Below are 19,126 nucleotides of genomic sequence, written 5' to 3' on the forward strand. Positions count from 1 at the left end.
CTGACATGGCAATGACGGTAGCGATGACAAGGTAGCGTTGATCGGGGTCTTGTGCGAGACGTCGAGCCGTAGAGAGCCCGATACCTGACGAACATCCGGTCACGAGAACTACTTGAGGAGCCATGGTAACCACACGAAGTTAATCAAGTTCTTGAGTGAAACAGGAAGCATGAGTGAAACAGAATGCATTTGACAATTTCTTTTCTAAATAAGGCAGTTTGGTTTGAGAAATGTTCCATTGATTTTGTTATCGTATGGTCAAAAGATAAAGCTGAAACAACTCTCAAAGAACAGCACCTTACTTTGACATTGATAATGGATTTAATCAAGCCTTCGATACTATAGATCATAAAACTCTTATCTACAAATTAGACAATTCTGAGATATGAGGCCCAGTTTATGCGGGAATTTTTAAGTAAAAGATACTTAATGATCAGTGTAATCATTATCATACAATCACGTATTATTTACGCAGTAGATAATTTTGTTACTATGCTGCTATCAACATCAATGATTGCCTTGTAACGTGAAGCAGCCTGTGACTCAGGCTATGCATCAAATCTCTAATCAACCAGTCAGCTATTGTTACGAGTTATTGCTCATTGACTTGTACATGTTGTAAGAGACGCATTCCCATGAGCTCCTGTGAGAGAAGTGTTCCTAAATCTTAAAGCTTAAAACTTTGGTACTTTTCTGTTTAATACAGTCACTTGCCCGCAGTTGTAATTCGAAGGCATGTAACCTTTGAACTTCTATAGCAAACACTTTTTTTGGGGGGGGGGGGGGAGAGTTCGGTGCTACATTATTATTGTTATTATCTTATAACAGTTCCTTTATTCGATGATGGTAGCTCTATTTCGCAAGGTAGAATGAAAATAAACTTTTCCTTTGTTTTGACCCTATTTTTTTTTTGGTCGTACAATGTTATGCTATTATCTATTTTCCCCCAAACTTTTTAGCCCTCCATGGACTATTTGTCTCAATGACTGCATAATGGTTACAAAATTCATTCTGAAAGCTTGCTAATGGTTATAGTTGTAAGACGATTATAGACACTATGTCGTATCAAATTGGCCTTTGCTCGTGCATATTTCTTGCTTTGTACAGAATACATGGATTCAGCCGGTCCCATTTAACCACCCCCCAATATAAGACACTGCACTAGAAGGCAGAGGTGTCAATTTGAATAGTGATTTCTGCTGCCACATTTTCTGCTGTACTTGGTGAGTGAAAGTAGATTTTGAATCCATCCTTTATGGACTTAGGCATAGTCGAATTCTCAAGCCTCACATTCAATTGGCCCGATGTTATAATTTCAGAGAAAACCTTCAGGGGGATATTTCACTGGGGGCCAATGCTTGCGAAAGGGCTGATTTCACGGTGCAAGCGAACGTTTTGTGAAGGATGCCACTGTCGAAAATGCCAAAGTCTAACATTCGTATATTATTTTAGTCTACAAAACGATCGTCAAACCAGCGCGGGGTATTCGAAAGCGTCAACTGTTTGAGGGCGTCATTTTTAGTCAGGTGGTAATTTTCAAAATATTTGAAACCTCTTGTGAACGTTTTCCCCACACTGTATGGGTGGATTGTTCTTGAAAATGAAAGCCTCATAATACGCGCAGACCGTCGCAAGGCGTGCGCGAGATGTTCGTAAAATCTCCGTGAAGCCCCAAACAGATCACACAGCTCGGAGAATGTCTCGCGTATGTTTCGCGACAATCGCTAAGTTCTTCCAATTATTTTACGACATATCCGCAAACTGTACTTTTTGAGACATTCTCACAATCGTTTGGTGCATGTTTGGGGGCAAATAAGCACCATATGACGTCTTATCTCCATTACGTAAATTGCCGAGGTGTCTGAATTCTAACTGCATTTCATTTCATGTATTTGGTGTTTTTTTTAAAATAATTCAAATCGTAGCATACTTCAACACATAAAACTACTATAATAGTAACAATAGCCAGCTCATTAAAGAAAATCAACGCAGTACTTCTTTGGAAGGTTTTTACTGCAAATTAATGCACGAGCCTATAAATTCTGATGTGAGATGTGAGCAGAAGATTATGGAGAGTTTTATCGCAAACTCTATTCTTAATAAGTTGAAATATTTGCGATAAACACTAAGAAAATAATAACAAAACCCTTGATACTTTTAATTATGACCTCAAGAACATTCCTTGTTATGTTACAGATGAGGTTTCATTGGAAAGGTGATGCAGAACACTAAAAAATACAATGGAAGTAGAATTTGCAGTCTCATATTCAGCATTTGCCACCGAAGTTTCATATTAGATAAAGGACGCCATAGTCTCTTAAACGAAAGATCATGCCTTATAGGACGATTCTTGGCGAGAATTATGATGGCTTACTCTATAAATAGGCAAACACTTTACAAAATTATGGAAATATATCAAAATCACGATTAGGATTTGAGGCTTTGGAATAATTACATTTAAAGAGAAGCATAAGTTTCAAAGAGTTAATGTGCTAACTATAAGGCAAATATTGCGCGGTGGTGACATCATCAAATCCTATTTTTCTTTTCAATTAACTTCCAACTCTTCAGGAATTGTCCTTTAAATGTTCAGTTCTGTAAACGTTTTAATCAAAGGGGGGTAACTTGATAACAAACACACAAAGCAGTGTTCTAATGCACACAGTACTGCTACTCGTGAAGCCCTGTTTTTTCTGTCATATGAGTCAATTTGTTCAAACTGGTCCGTGCGTCGCATAATGTAATAAAAAAAAAAATCAAATGAGACATCAACCACGATTATATTACGCTGTCTGAGAAATTGTAAAAGGCAATAAACGAACTAAACACCCAAGAAAGGAAAGTAAGGGCCACAGTAGGATTAAAAAGTCTAACATTATATCATTTACACATCAATGGAGCCTGTTTTTTCCATCAGTCAAAATAAATTGCTAAAGTAGCTTTTCTTCCTCTTTCTTCTGTTCATTTCAGTTTCTCAATTATTCATTAAAAGACGAATTAAGATTTGTGGTTCCACCAAAACAGAGGAGATTATGCAGATTCAGTTGTTGTCCAATATCAAATATAGAAGGTTTAGAAGGACACATACGTGGAGTGGAGACAATGCAATCATGAAAAATAAAATAAAGATTAATAGATTACATTTAATTACATTTGAATTTGGAGTAGCTGACTGAAGTGTTAATGTTATACTCTTTTTTAGGATAGCATAAAGAAGGTGTATATCGCTGACGCCTACAGAACTTACCAATACAATACTCGTTTCGTATATACGGCAGTATAGGAAGACCCTTAAAAATGCAAAGAAAAATACAGGAAATTAAAGGTAACAATTTTGTGTTTACCCTGACAAGGAATAGATCTTTATATCTACTACTTTAATATAAGACACAAACACACTGGTTTAAAATGGGTAGCAAGGAGTCTCTCTCCCATCTCCCTGTCCATCTTCACTTTCATGTTTCTTTACGAATACACACGCACTGACACATACTAGTATTCCAAAATAAATACACTGCCATCACATCGCAGCAAATATTGCTCCTAGTTGCATCAAGGAATCGTCATCACACACACACACACACACACACACAATCATTTCTTCCTTTTTTCTTCGGGTGAAGGGGGCATATCATCTTAAAAAAGAGGAAAATTTGTCAGGACTCCACGACCTGCAATTATGAGAGCCCAGCTTATCATTGATCGCCATATTCATCTGCGAGCCATCATGAAAGCACTAGTGCGCATGCGCGCGCATTAGTCTTGAAGGATCATAGTAATGTCAAGTAAAGTCAAATAGAATCTGTACAAATTGTAGAATGTTTAAGAATAACTTGATGTAGAGAAGTATTTACAGGTCTTGTGTAAGAAAGATTATATTACGTTAAGTAAATTCAGATGTAGATCTAATGGATTACCCGTTAATAAGGGCAGGTTTGATGCAAGCTTGACAGATGAATTGCATTGTACTATCTGTTCATCCGACGATATAGGGGATGAATTTCATTATATTCTTGTTTGTCCCTTTTTCAACAACGAGAGATTATTGTATTTACCAAGTAGCTTGACGGCCAGTAGACCAAGTGCATTACATATGGCCAAATTATTCAATTCAACTAATGCTTGCCATTTGAAAAGACTAGCCAAATTTGTCAGAATTATTATGTTTCAGTTCTCTTCAATACCAAAGAAGAAAGACAGTATTTTTGTAGAAAGTAAAGTAGATGTGAATGTTTGTACACGTAGTGGTAGAGTAGTTAAACGTCCTTTACGCCTTGTTTTGTAAACATATTTATTCATATATCTGTTATTTTCACATGTACATGTACATGATCACTTATATTTTTGTATTCATATATTGTAAATATGTTTGTACTCTCATACCCCGAGAGGGGGTCGATAGAGTCAATAAAATCTTACAAATCTATACAAAGTAATAAGACTGAGTGACATCCGCTCGTACCTCGAGCAATTCACCCTCGAGGAAAGAAGAAAAACGAAGAAAACCCAGGATATTAATGGTTATTGGTCAAATAGAGATGAACCCTAGACATTTGATACAAAGTAAAGATTTCAGGTGTGGCGGCCATTCTTTTTTTTTTCTAATGTTACTCCACTGGTAGTCGTCTTCGACACGCACTCCAAAGCAAAATCTTGTCTGGCAGTCGTAGTCGGAGTTGTGGCAATTATCCTCGGTACATGTACATGTCAACGTCTATTGGCATTTCTGATCTTGAATAAATGATCTACGACGCAGTTTACAACGCATCGTCTACATGTATATGCATTATTTCATGCTATCGAGCTGGGTTTCAGCTTCGCGCAAGCGCATTGCTTTGATTGCCTGCAAAATGAGAGGCAGAAAATGAGTTAGCCTTGCTTTTGAGATTCAAACTTGTACCATGACAGTTACGGCGGTGAAGCTGCTCTACCAAGGGTCAGGACTTCAAGTTTAGACTGTCAATCATGATTAACGACTTTCACCGGCAAATTGCATCGAGTGAGATGTCGACGCTGAATGTTTTGTAAGCCGCTGTCTTAATTGATCTTACGCTTTCATTCGATTTGATGTAGGAGCGCCGAGCGCGTACAGACAAATTTATCGACATTCTCAGGAGTGTATGGCAACTGCTCTCCCAGGAACCACCTACCCCAAACGTCATTTCCTTACTTGATACAGTAAGGTTGGTAACACCTAGCCTGACAACTAGTTTCACTATCGAGTAATCGTGTATATTCTGGCAAGTTTCTTTTCTCTACAGAAGTGTCAGTGTCCATCGATAATTTGCTGCCATGTTTTTAAGCGGTTTCGCGATCTTACGATTGACAGTTGGAGCTCTTTCTATCGGTTTGGGAATTCCTGGTAATATGATCATCATCGCTGTCTTTACCCGGCAGTCAATCAGCAATGCCACTGACGTCGCCTTCATCGCCCTTGCCGTAGTCGACCTCGTCGGGAGTGTGATCAACGGTGTGAAAATCGCCTCCGTCTTTTTCCATGACGAGCATCCATGGGCTTGCTTCCTCGAAATCATCGGTTCCAGATCGGCTCTATTCGCGGGTCTTCTTTTAACGACGTCTATTGCAGCATATCGCTACCAGGCCGTGTGTAATCCGTTCGGAAAACGTGTCGGACGGTGGGCTGCTGCCTGGCTGTCTCTCACGTGCACCATTCTCGCCTTTGCTATACATGTACCGTTCTTTTTCATCACAACATCGCAGAAAGCAGGGAGCGGGTATGTTTGCAACACCTACGGAAACATTGCATGGGCGCAGATTGTCTACTCGAGGTCACAGGCGGTTCTCTTCTGCGCCTCCGCCTTACCTGTCACGGTTCTCTATGTCTTGATTTTGAAAAACATCCGCCATCACCAAGAAATCCGTCGTAAAGTCTTGTCTGATAAACCAGTTTCTGGGCCTAAAAGCAAACCGGAAGCGATGGGAGGTGTTCACACAGTAAGCAAGAATCTCAAAATGGCTTCTTTCTCCTCAAACCCGCCATCGGATGATTTCTCATCAGTTACCCTGACTATTCAACCCAGCGTCGACCCGATTATATCACAGCCGTCTGGTAGAGGACCACCGCCAAGCCGGCAGATCGTTGACCAGGCACAGACTGGGGCCAGGAAGGGTCGTAAATCGGATCACAAGACTACACAGATGCTGATAATCATCACGGCCGTATTCTTTCTTCTCTGGCTGCCTAGCATAATTCTCGATCAGCTGTCCCACGTGCAAATCGGCCATATCGCCAGTATTATTTCAGGCACGCTGCTCTACTTTCTCTATCAAGTAAAATATGTCAGCCACATCACTAATCTTTTCGTTTACATAGCTGTTAATAGACGTTTCAGAGATAATTGCAAAAAACTGTTACTCGGCCCGAAATAGCTAGTCTCCTCTTTAAATTTCGACTCGCGTTCAGAATGCCAGGCGCATGTCACCTATTCCACAGATGGTTGCAGTTCTTTATTTCGAAGATTCATTAGTCCGAGGTTCGCAATGAAATGAAATGAAATGAAAATGAAAGAAGGTTCGTTATTCCGAACGTTCGCTGTTCTGAAGCTTTTTAGTCCAAAAATGAGATAAGGTTCGTAATTCCGAAGGTTTTGTGCGCACCTTCTTTTCATTTTCATATTAACGAACCTTATTGCATTTTGGATTAACAAACGTTGGGAACAACCAACCTAATTTCATTTTCGGAACAAAGAACCTTCGGAATAATGCCACAAAGGTATGGATAAACGAACATTAAGCTATATAGGGATATTGAGTGTTTGGGTTTAACGAACCTTCAGAACAACGAACCTGAATTCATTTTCCGACTTACGAACCTTCGCAACAACGAACATCACCCCCATAGATCTATGCCGATATCGTGATAAAAAACGCCTTTCCGTCAAAGATTTTCATCGCTGGGTCAGGACAACTCTACGTTCCTCTTTCGAAAACTTATGTGCATTTCGGTGGAAGATCTGTTGTATTGCCACCTTTTACGTTTACCTATGCGATCGTAGTTTTGTAATGTATAAAATGGCGCAATTCCACATTCTTATGTTAAATTCAATTCAAACGAAATTTCTATCGTTTTGTAAGGTTGATTCTATTTTGTTTGGTGCCATTCTTTTTGGTGCATGCATTGTGTACTATATTATGCAATTATCTTTGTTTATGATAAAGTGTGATAACTTCAATAGCGAGTTAACTCGACAAATCGTTCAATTCCGAGTCACTTATGCTTTTATTGCTCAGTTCAGTTCAGTTTTATTGCTACACAATAATGCACTGTACTGGCAAAATTTTGAGTGGAAATATTGATCATACAGAGATAATACATTATTAAGAAGCCATACGACGAGTACTATATTGTTGTTAGTACAATCGACAGCGTGACTTGAAGTATCACATTTGTGACTTGCTTCCTTTTGCCAGGGTGGGGCAGTGCATGTTGCACTACTGCACTTGTGCATACAGTGTTATGAATATTTCTTTCTTGAGAACCTGTCGACGTGCAAATCCAATTTCGATTTTCCTAATGAGTTATACCCTACTAATTGAAAGTTTTAATACGGTTTGCCCGTATCAATGGCTACTGCTATGGCGGGTAATCATCGAACTGGCTTTTGCCCTTTTTTGTTAAGAACATCTTTTGATTAACTATAACATTTGGATAAGTTAGTGAATCGGCTCTAAGATTCCTTATTTCGGTCAAATTTTATAGGAGGCCAGTCTTCGCGATCTTTATAATACAAAGCCAAACAAAATGACATCTCTGCTACGTTACGGCTGTGCCACAAAACAGAAATCATCCGGGGTTTTTTCTTTCTTACATGAATATACCTTTTGTTCAGGGTTTACTTTGCTTTGTTTTGTTTTTGCTTGTGAATAGCGATGCTAATAACTTTCACACTTCCGCAACCTAAATACCTAGAATTCCAACAAACTTTGGCTTTATAGAATTGCTTCATATTTGTCTCGCTCTGTTTTCTTAGTGTATAATATTCGCAACGGGCCGTAAAGTGCGACTTTAAGCGTACATTTTTGCTGTGAGAGTTACATGGAAATTGTCTTTTTGTGCATGTTTAGCAGTTTGTATTACCACAATGTTGTGTTTATCTTTACATATGAACTGAAACTCAAACTCGAGCATCGCTTTGTAGTTCAAAATTTTTAACGAAGAAATCTCATATTGTGAAATAGATCCTGCAAATTCATTCAATTTATGTGTTACCAAGACTCTTACAAGGAGGGTTACTTATTGGCGTATTTGAGGATCATATTAATCACGGAAATAATGGTATTCTGTGAGGCACGCAAAAACACGTGGCAACTCACTTGGTCGTTACCCGAACAATATTCTGACAGCGTTATTAGAATCAGGAAATATTAGCATGTACCTCTGTTAAAATGGAAGTATAGATGCTCCCGACATGATAAATAATATTTGGTGAAGACGACGAACATCGAATTTTTAGGACGTCACATTCTCCGGTAATTACACATTGATAAAAGCCATACCTACCTTCAAAACGTAAAGCAAGCTACCAACATACTAGAAGATCTCTTAATCTCTCAATCTCTATGACTACAATAATTATAAAGGCATACAGAATGTCCCATACAATTGTATTGTTTATAAATCAGTGCTGATTCTGTAACGTTCGTGCAATTCTTCATGGGCGAATTGGAGGACACTGCAATGACTAAAATATTATGCAATGTGTGTTTGTGGGTTTTTTTTGTGTGTGAGTGTCAATTAGGTGGTGAGCCTGTTATACAAGAAGTTGAATCATTTAGAAATTGTAGAGAGAGATTATTTGATTCTTTGTTCAAAAGATTTTCGTGAATTTCGTGACAAATTTTGATTGCATGTCGCTGAATGAGCTTGTAATGCGACAACGATTGCGAAGACTTTATTACGCTGATGGAGAAAACTCTAGATCCATTTGTTTACAGACTCTTTGATTGCATATCATTGCATGAGCCTGTGATGCCACAATGAAAGCGAATAGTGTAGAGTATATGGTACGCTGAAGGAAAACACTTCAAATGTATTTGTATATAGAGTCTTTGATTGCATGTAATTAAATGAGCTTGTGATACATCAATGATTGCAAATGCATATGCTAGGCTTATGGAGAACACTATAAATGTATTTGCTTACAGACGTTTTGATAGCATGTCATTCAATGAACCTGTGATGCCATAGTGATTGCAAACAGTGTAGACTATATCTTCGGGTGGTGGAAAACACTCTAGAAAGATTTATATACAGAGTTGTTTTTTTAATTTTTTGATGTCATTGAATTAGCCTGTGATGCCACAATGATTGTGAAAAGTGTCGTCTATGCTAGGCTGATGTAAAACACTCTAAATGTATTCGTATACAGAGTTTTGATTGCACGTTATTTTATGACCCTGTGATGACACAATGATTGCGAATATGGTAGTATCATAATTATGCTAGGTTGATGGAGAAAACTAATTGTTTTTGTATAAAGAGTTTTTGATTGCACGTCATTTAATGACCTTGTGATGACACAATAATTGCGAATGGTGTAGACTATCTTCGGTTGGTGGAAAACACTCTAAAAAAATGTGTATACAGAGGGGTTTTTTTTGTTGATGTCATTGAATTATTCTGTGATGCCACAATGATTGCGAATAGTGTAGACTATATCTTCGGCTGCATGGTGGAAAAAAAAAACCAACTTTAAAATAAATGTATTCAGAGTTTTTTGATGTCATTGAATTAATACTTTCTCGTGTAGTTTCAGTAATGAATTCATATTTGACTGATTACAGTTCCCCCATGCAAGTTGATATAAAATACCTAATATAATACCCGAGAATTGTAAAAAGTAAGTAGGTTAGATAAAGATAAATGACATTTCGTTTTATATAAAATACCTATACTCTTTGTAACTTTATGTATATATGTGTTTGTTGTATATATTCGTTTCCTGAATAGATAAGACAGTGTTTATGGTTGAAGTGTTTTCTTTGGTAAGTTTGTAAATTGATTTTGATAAAATTCAGAGTTTAGATAGAGAAATAAGTTGAATATCTAAGCAGATACGATAGAGTGTCCGCAAAGCTGTAATCAACCCTCACTTCAGGAAGGTTTTAATATTATGCCTTCTTCATACATTTCATTTTGAATGAATTGTTTTCTGATATGCAGTATCATCAGAAGCAGATGATCAAACAGAGACTGATTACGGACAGTGCATGGTAGTCATTAAGGGCTATTGTCAATGCACTTATTGATGATATTTGTACTAGATTCAAAGGCCATGTAAATCGCATCTAGGAAGATTATTTCAGGTGTTAAATGTCGGGTTGTTGGGTTGTAGATAGAATGCATTCGTCAATCACTGCACTGCTATGTGTACATATTATATATTATATATATATATATATATATATATATATATATATATATATATATATAATATATATATATATATATATACATATAGTAAATGTTTGTTGATAATTATGTTCTTTTTGTTATGGATTTTGAGGCAGGTAGGGCATAACTGTTCAAGATGCCATAGTTTGAATAAGAGTTGAATAATATGCTACGGTTTGTTGGCATTGTTCGAAACCTATACTTGCTCTGAGTATGCAAAGGTTGGTCATCGTGTGGATAATTACACACACATAGACACACACGCACCCACAGGCACACACACAACACAACACAAACACACGCACAGATATACTATGCATACAAGCACATAACAGTATCAAAGGTATTATATTGATGCTTTACCAGGATATTGACATACTTAAGTAGAAATTGTGATAACTGGGAATTATAGGAAACTTTGTTGATTGTTTTTTTCAATCTTCAGTAATAAGGAGTTTAGTTGAACTCTTATGTTGTTTGAATTTCAGAAACAGGTGAATAGTTAAGTCTAAATCTGCGAAAACAACATTAAATGTTTAGACTTAAGTATTTACTTAAGGTATATGGGGACCTGATTAGTAGCCAAAGTTTAGGATGCACATGTTCATCCTGGAGTTAAAATTGCCTTTCCAAAAGAGTTACAATTATATACGAACTTCTCGTTACCATATTTGCAAATTAGGGAAAACAGGATCTAGCTGTATCCTCAAAAATAGGCCTATATACATTAATTCAAAGTAAAAAAACGATGTCTTGACGAATAAATGAATAGAATATGATGTTGTGACAATTTAATTTCATTCGTGTTTTTTTACTCCACATGGGACTGTGTATGTGCGTGTATGTGCATGTGTGTGTGTGTCAAGTGTGCGAGTATAATAATGATATGTTTAGTTTTGTTTCCATGTATAATGTTCTTGTAAGTGGTATATAATTTATATGATCCAACATAATTTTAAGGAATATACATAATATGACATAATCATGTCAATATTTTCTAATGAAGAATATACCAGTGAGATTGATTTATAACTGAGTTATTATCCATGTCGAAGAGAGAGATTATTTGCTGTGTAAATTGAAAATCTATTTGTTTTTTTTTTATTTATATTTTTATTAATAATTTTTTTATTGATGTTACACCCAGAATGGGTTAAGTAAAATAAAAAAAAAAATCGGGAAAAGAGAACGAAAGGACATTTTTGAATTCAGCGTCTCCAGAATTTTCAGTTTGTCAAAATGCTTATATTTCTATGACTTGGAACGACCAGGGAGAATATACTTACACGAGATATGATGTGAATTCCAGTCCATGGATTATGAAACTTTACTTGTGTAAATGAGCGGGAAACATAGACGCCTGCAAACATCTGATCACACAGTGACACTCGCATATGTAAGGTACGCGTACGCCCATAGACTGGTGCACGTATTTTGCGCTTGTTATCATGCGTTTTGAGTCATTGAGTCATGTACAACGTGAAAAAAAAAAATCATTCACATATTTGCCCTTTAGATTTTGCATCTGTTAGAGAAACCAATAGGCCTTTAACTCTCAGAATCCGCAAAGACAAATAGGCAAACCCCTTGATAATACTCTATAGATAATTCTTTGATACAGAATTTTCATTTCTGTTTGCTAGAGTTTTTAGATTGTATGAATCCGACCTGACACCTTCAGTGTCTACAGTATGAAAAGATATATCTCCGTAATTGTAAGTGGACCTACCTGAGAAATTAACATATTAGCCCCATTTTGCCCATAAATCCTTATCGAGTCGAAATGCATCTATATCCATATATACTCTCTCTCTCTCTCTCTCTCTCTATATATATATATATATATATATATATATACATATATATTTATATATATATGTATGTATATATATATATATATATATATATATATATATTCTATATACGTGCGCCATTAGCTGGACATCGGATACAAGAACTGTGTCATAAGACTGATATCAACATTAGGTGGACACACCCATTTCCCTGCTAATGTTTTGACAGATATCCGTGACGACAGCCGTATACCAGCAAATCCTGAACTTGCGAGTGAAGGCTTAAAACTTTACAAGCTAAACAAAAAGAACAAAAACAAAAAACAACAATTGAAGTATACCCCTTATGTGTAGTAGACATGCCTCAATCTGAGTTTTTGTCATGGGTTCAAAACGCACATGCCAAGTAAAGTCCATTTCCTCACATAAGTAGCGGATCCAGGCAGGGCGTACCGTACGTGATCCCCCGCTTTATCCCCCCCCCCCCCCCAAAAAAAAAAAAAAAAAAAAGTTGGCGTGCGCCCCACCCCACTTTCATATTATAAAGGCGTCCCCTTTACGGAATTCTTGGATCCGCCCATGCATCAATCATGTCATGTTGATATCGGTAGCATTTGTATTATTCCATCCGAAATCTTGATGTTATATTCGATAAGGAAGTGTCTTTCCGATGTCATATAGCTTAGGTTGAGCGGAATGTAAGATATCAGATGCGGAATTCAAAGGTTTTGTGACATGCAAATGCATATTGATTTGTGTTGATTCATGATACCCTCAACATCACTTCTGCGGCGAAACGAATATCTGGAAATATTCCATTGTTTATCTTTATTTGTCGTATTTTTCTTCAGATTACTTGGATACGATCACAAAAACCTTCCAAACCAAGATTCTGGTTGTAACCTCATCTGTCAATTATTGCTAAAGTACTAATATAATTAACAAAAGACATTAGAATGCACCCTCCCCGAGACGGAACATAACTTGCATGTTCCCTCGCCATGTCTTTTGTTAGTCACATTAATATCACAGAAACATGCAAGTTATGCTTAGTAGAGGGGAAGATGCATTTCAGTGTCTTTTGTGAAACATAAGTAAGCAATGATTGACGGATGAGGTCATGACCAGAATCTTGGTTTGGAAGGTTTGTTGTGGACGCGTCCAAGTAATCTGAAGAAAAGTATTTAAAAGTGTACGGATTGTTTCTAAATATTCTTTTCACCGCAAAAGTTATGTTGAGGGTATCATGGGTCAACACAAATCAACATGCATATTTATGTCATAAAACCTTTAAGTTTCATAAATATGGCCAATAAGACATTTTTCGTCTAAATACCCAGCTGAGATTATTAGTCAGGTTTGGATTTTTTCTTGGTTGGATTTTTCGATTTTGTTATTCTACAATCTCTCAAAGAAAATTCTGCCCTGGTTGTTAATTTTCCCTGAAAAGATTGACTCCATATCACTAATTCTTCTTACCTTTACTCTGGCTGACAGTTGAAAATTGTATTATTTTTACGACTCTGTTATTAGAACATCATTCAGTTCACTCCTTTCTCCCGCAGACCTACGTGACTTTATTCCCAAGTACAACCCACCACGAAGTTCATCGTTTTCCGTTAATCATCAGATGGACTGTTACTTTAAACAACCAGGAAAAAAAATGGATGGAGTGATTGTGCCTTCTCCGTTATGGGATCAAAACTGTATTCAGTTACGCCAACTGTCTACGCGCAGAGACATTCAAATTCAAACTTGAAAACCTATCTGTTTCTCTTACACTGAAGATTTCATTTGTCTGCAATCCTTAATGTTTGTATTGTTTCACCTGGTATGTGTTTACTTGTTGTTGTTTTTTATTTTCTTCCCTGCTGTCTCGTTGTACATGTAGGCCCATAATATACAGTTAATATACAGCATTGAAAGCAATAAGTATTACTGCAACGTCCTCTAGCTCGTCCTTCGTCACAACTATATATATATATATATATATATATATACATATGAATGAAGGGAGAAAAATTTGCTGGCAGTGACGGCCGTATATTAAAATAGCGCTCATCACAATCTAGATGTGGTATCGTAAACATGATTCTGGTGCCAGCTCCATTACACATACACCGCACCCATCATGCCCATGCATACGCGAAATTAGAAAGTTATTTCATACAAAATGACAGTTTGATATTATGACAGATTATTTCTTTCGAGTTGTAAATTTTTAATTTTTGAAATGTTCCTAGTCACGTTATGCTTATATGGTCCTCTGCATTCAAATCATTTTCTGTAAACTTTATTCGAAAGTGTTCTCTTTTTTCCTTTGTGTTATCAACATGAAATTACCTTATATCTGTGTTTTTGACGTATCTGTCATTAATTATGTACAACAACGACAACAAGAGATGTGTGTTAATTTTATATTCGATGCCGATACTTTGTAAGTTCTTGTATCACTGTATCGACAATGGAATTCAGAAATACAGCTGAAGTGACCTGAACTGAAATAAATCGAAGAGAAAGCATTTCTTCCTAAACAAAAACACTGTCTGACCCCAGGGAATAATGCTGGCAGACATGTACCGAAGCGAGATGACCGTATAAGATATTCAGAGTGGAGTAAGCTTATTAACCGCAATCGGCTGAAGGAGACGCTCCGATCTTTTCAAACCCAAACCAAAAATGAAAGGGCATGTTGTTTTCTGTAGTTCTTTATAAGTATAAAATTGAATTATTGTCTGACCCGGACAATGAATACTAGCCCGTACCGACGCAAGATGACAATGAAGAATTTCCCAGTGGAGTAAAAAGCTGATTAAACTTGACAGCCTGATAGAGATGCTCAATTCAAACCAAAACTAAAAACAAACAAACTAGTCTAACAATAAGAATATAAGGGCCATTTCGTTTTCTTCAGAAGGACAACGTCTGCTTCATTAAAACTCAAACTACCAAAAGCGGGTAATTTGTTTCATGAAGAAAATAAAACTTACCTGAGCCACTAATAATACCAGTCACTTCATACCGCGAAATTGCTATCCACGGCGGCATGCCTCCTTAAAGATAACAATAATATGTTTTTTTTTTAAAGGTTACAGTTTATTTTAAGTAATGCTGAGTGTCACGAACCATTATAATAAAACCTTCGAGGGCAGTAAAATCTACTACATAACGTGTGAGTATGCAATGTTTCTTCCTTCACCTCTTCATCTCTTTTTTCATTGTATCTACCGCCTTTGTTTTATCATGTGCATTTGTTTAATGGTTGCTCTTGTTGAGATGTAATAACGATGCTAATTAGGGGATCACCTCCAAAGAGCCTCAAGTGCTTCCGTTGTAATTTGAATTCGTAAGTATGATTATGCTTTGAAATGGAAATATATAGATGGAAGCGTATTATCGGAAAGAAATCGAAGACATGCATGACCAAAATGTCTGATGAAATGACGTCTGGTGCTGGAGCTGGTGTTAGATCAGCTCGACTATCTGCATTCCCATTATTAACCCCACGTCCACCAATTTCACCACCTGCAGGGAAGGAAATCCCAGAGGGGTACATGCCATTCGATCGTTTACCCCTGGTGATATAAGCGTTCTAAGTCTGGAAGAGAAACGAAAAATTAGCCAATTTTGTAGATTACAGGTATCTTTGCATATATTTTGTCACCATTGGCCAACCTGTTGCCACAGGCCGATAGTTTATTTCAAAATATCATGAAAATATGAGATGTGTTTGTGATTTCAAAAGATTCCTCTTGTTTTCATATACACCTAAATTGGACAAATCCATTAGTCTCCTTTTTTCCCTTTTTAGACATGGCGTGTTCATGCAAAGGTAAGAAGCTACCACTCGGTCCCAAGAAGAAATAAACTTGGACGAAACGTTATCTTTCGACTAGGTACAGCAGGAAGCGCTATTAAGTGGCGAGCGATTTGAGAGAAAATGGTCGGATTACGATGAAGTTCGTAAAAAGCATGGGATGCCTGTCGCGCACTAATAATGGTGAAGACAATAAACAGATATGTTGTTTAAAAGAGCGATCGTACTTACCACATGAAGACTAAAAGATAATCCCCCCAAAGCAATCAATTTAACATGGCACTAGTTGACACAGAGATCCGGGAAGAGCTATTATACCCATGGAGCAGCTCTGCGATAATCGTTAAAGGACAAGTTAACCTTCATAGACATGTGGGTTGAGTGAATGCAGCAATATTAGTAGAACACATCAGTGAGAGTTTGAGCAAAATCGGACAATCCGTTAAAAAGTTATGAATTTTTGGAGTTTCTGCTCAGTCACGGCCGGATGAAAAGACTACTATAGTTTGTGATGTCACATGAGTATAACGAGATAAAGAAAGAATAAAGAAAATGCAACATATTTCCATTTTTCTCCCATAACAAAAGAACACTCGACTTCTCTCTTTCAGAAGGCAGGGGGAATAATATTACCCTTAACATACGTCAGTAGCAGGTCGAAGAACTGTGCACTTTATTCAAAAAGTAAAGTTTTGTGAAATTCTCTTTTTATTTTCCTTATATAGTTGTGCGCATGTGACATCATTCACTGTAGTAGTCTTCTCTTCCAGCAGTGACTGCGCAGATACTTAAAATATTCGTAACTTTTGAACGGATTGTCCAATTTTCCTCAAACTGTCACTGATGTGTTCTATTAATATTGCTGCATTCTCTCAATCCTTATGTATGTGAAGGTAGACTTGTCCTTTAAATGAAACTTCTCGAACAAACGCAATCTCGTGCGATGACAAATTACAGGGTAGTACTTGTTTGCTGAAGAGTGTGTAACGACACCATTTACGCCCGTCCCGAATATGGTGTATCATGTTTTGACAATAAGTCATCGTGATTTGATAACATTTCTGTAAGCCTGTTTGAACAACTCCTACTTGTAGAAAAAGTATTTGAAAAGCCAGGATTATAGACATGAACACCCTAGCAACATATTTGTGACGAGCTATGACGTTTTTGGCACACAACTGGCCGAATGGATGGCCATATAGAACGCCACATATATAAATGTAATTTAAGAATGCCATTTGTTTTGAGAAATCATGTCAACAAATATAGGACATTAATAAGGTACGCGTGATCACATACAGTTTTGCGGCGTATGACAGACACAGTGTGGAGAAGAGAGGCGTTCGTTTTTAAAGGTCGGGTCTAGGGCAATTACGCCGTAGGCAATTACCCCGGACCCTTATCCTGGCCCTAATCCTGGACCTAAACCTAACCATAACACTAATCTTTAATCTGACCTTACAACTAACCAGTATTTAGGCGGGGGAATTACCCTCTGAGGGTAATTGCCCGGATACGTTAAAGATCCCACGACTTGGTTACAATTTGGTAAAGGGTCAATGGACGTTGTAGTCGCTCACAACATGAATACAGACATTATGTTGTGGAATTAAAACGGATGCACGTCACGAGACCAACATCCACAAATCATTCAGCCCACTAGTCATACAGGCCTTGAGTCATACAGTCCACGAGTTTTATATAGCCCACGAGTCATACAGCCCACGAGTCTGACTTCAAGAAAACAAGGCCCACGAGATCGAGACATTTAGCCCCGCGTTGTATCTGTCGAACTCATGGGCTGTTTTTACCGTCCTAGTGTCGAATTCATTGGCTGTGTGACTCTTGGCTGTAACAAAAAAACAAAAAAAAAAACAAACAAACAAGAGACCCATTCTTTCCCTCACAATCAGATATGCCTTGCTTTTTCCGATTTCCGATGGATTCTTTTATTATCATTCTTTGACTTCCCTCCTTACAACATTATCATTCCTGTGACATTTTCAAGTACATTTTCTTACTGCATTCCGTTTGACTGCCCTAGTCATTGCTGCGACTATTCTACGGATATACAATACATACTGACATAGTACTCTTCTAAAAACTGACTGAACAAACCGACCGAAAAGACAGAAATTATGTTTATCGGGTTACTATAATTTTGTACGCACTGAAATTGTTTGTTTGTTCCTCCCGAGTTACGTATGTAATTGAAAAAGCCACTATTAGTGTATACATGATAGAATGGAAAAATAATTGCATGGCCTTTCATTCGCGGTAATGATGTCACTTGTGTAATGTGACTTGAGTGACATATGCGACTACGGGAATTTCTCCTTTAAAGATGAAATCCAGTCCAAATATAAATTAGTCTGATCAAAAAAAAAAAAAAAAAGACGAGTACAATTTTACGAGTTCAACGGTAAAAATTTGATTGAAATCGGGTGAAAAAATATAAGTTATGAATTTTTGAAGTTTTGATAATTTCTCCAAAACAGTTCTTGTACAGTTGGTATGAATATGCAAATAAGTGACCTAACCATGCCATACCCTCACAATTTTCCATTGATCGTGTACAAAAAAAAAAGTGACGAAAGTTTCTATTATTGAAGTCTGAAACATGACATTGTTCCTGGTTGAAATTCAGAATAGTGATCAGTTGGATCTTGAGGATTTTAGCCTCGGGCATAATTGCGTTTGAATGAAGAAATGGAAATTTCAACATTTTCTGTACAAATGTTATGGAAACTTGTGAGGGAATGACATGCTCACTTTGCCATTTGCATATTGACTGTTCAAGAACTGTTCCCACAAAAATAAGAAAACTTCAAAATGTCATGGCTTCCTTATTTTTCATCCGATTTCGATCAAATTTATACCGTTGAACTCGTAATATTTTACTCTTTCTTATCAGACTAACTTATATTTGGACTGGATTTCACCTTATGCGTGCCACATTAAGTTTTTGAACATAGGTATGTGTGTGACATTTGTGTCCATTTGACTCACTGGCACGGGAAGGGTTACTGTATTCTTAGTAACCTGGGATATGTGACCGTGGTTAAATTAAAAATGGCCTATACATGCTATTATCTAACCTCT

General features: G+C 37.1%; 1 protein-coding gene across 1 annotated transcript; it reads left to right on the forward strand.

Moving 5' to 3' along the window:
• The first annotated feature begins 5,292 nt into the window (after positions 1–5,292).
• Positions 5,293–12,493, forward strand: LOC139712764 (uncharacterized). The gene is made up of 2 exons (XM_071624560.1): positions 5,293–6,291; positions 12,437–12,493. The coding sequence occupies exons 1-2, from the start codon at positions 5,293–5,295 to the stop codon at positions 12,491–12,493; spliced, it is 1,056 nt and encodes a 351-aa protein (XP_071480661.1).
• Positions 12,494–19,126: the final 6,633 nt, after the last annotated feature.

The sequence above is a fragment of the Diadema antillarum genome, unplaced genomic scaffold (genome assembly GCF_040938485.1).
Source record: "Diadema antillarum isolate AM-2024a unplaced genomic scaffold, OU_Dant_1.0 scf00000042, whole genome shotgun sequence".
Lineage (NCBI taxonomy): Eukaryota > Metazoa > Echinodermata > Echinoidea > Diadematoida > Diadematidae > Diadema > Diadema antillarum.

Bases quoted from the DNA above. Each gene is read 5' to 3' on its own strand.
- LOC139712764 (XM_071624560.1), top strand. From the start codon at position 5,293: ATGTTTTTAAGCGGTTTCGCGATCTTACGATTGACAGTTGGAGCTCTT. The intron at 6,292-12,436 runs GTAAAATATGTC...ATGTTTTGACAG, and splicing joins TGCTCTACTTTCTCTATCAA to ATATCCGTGACGACAGCCGT.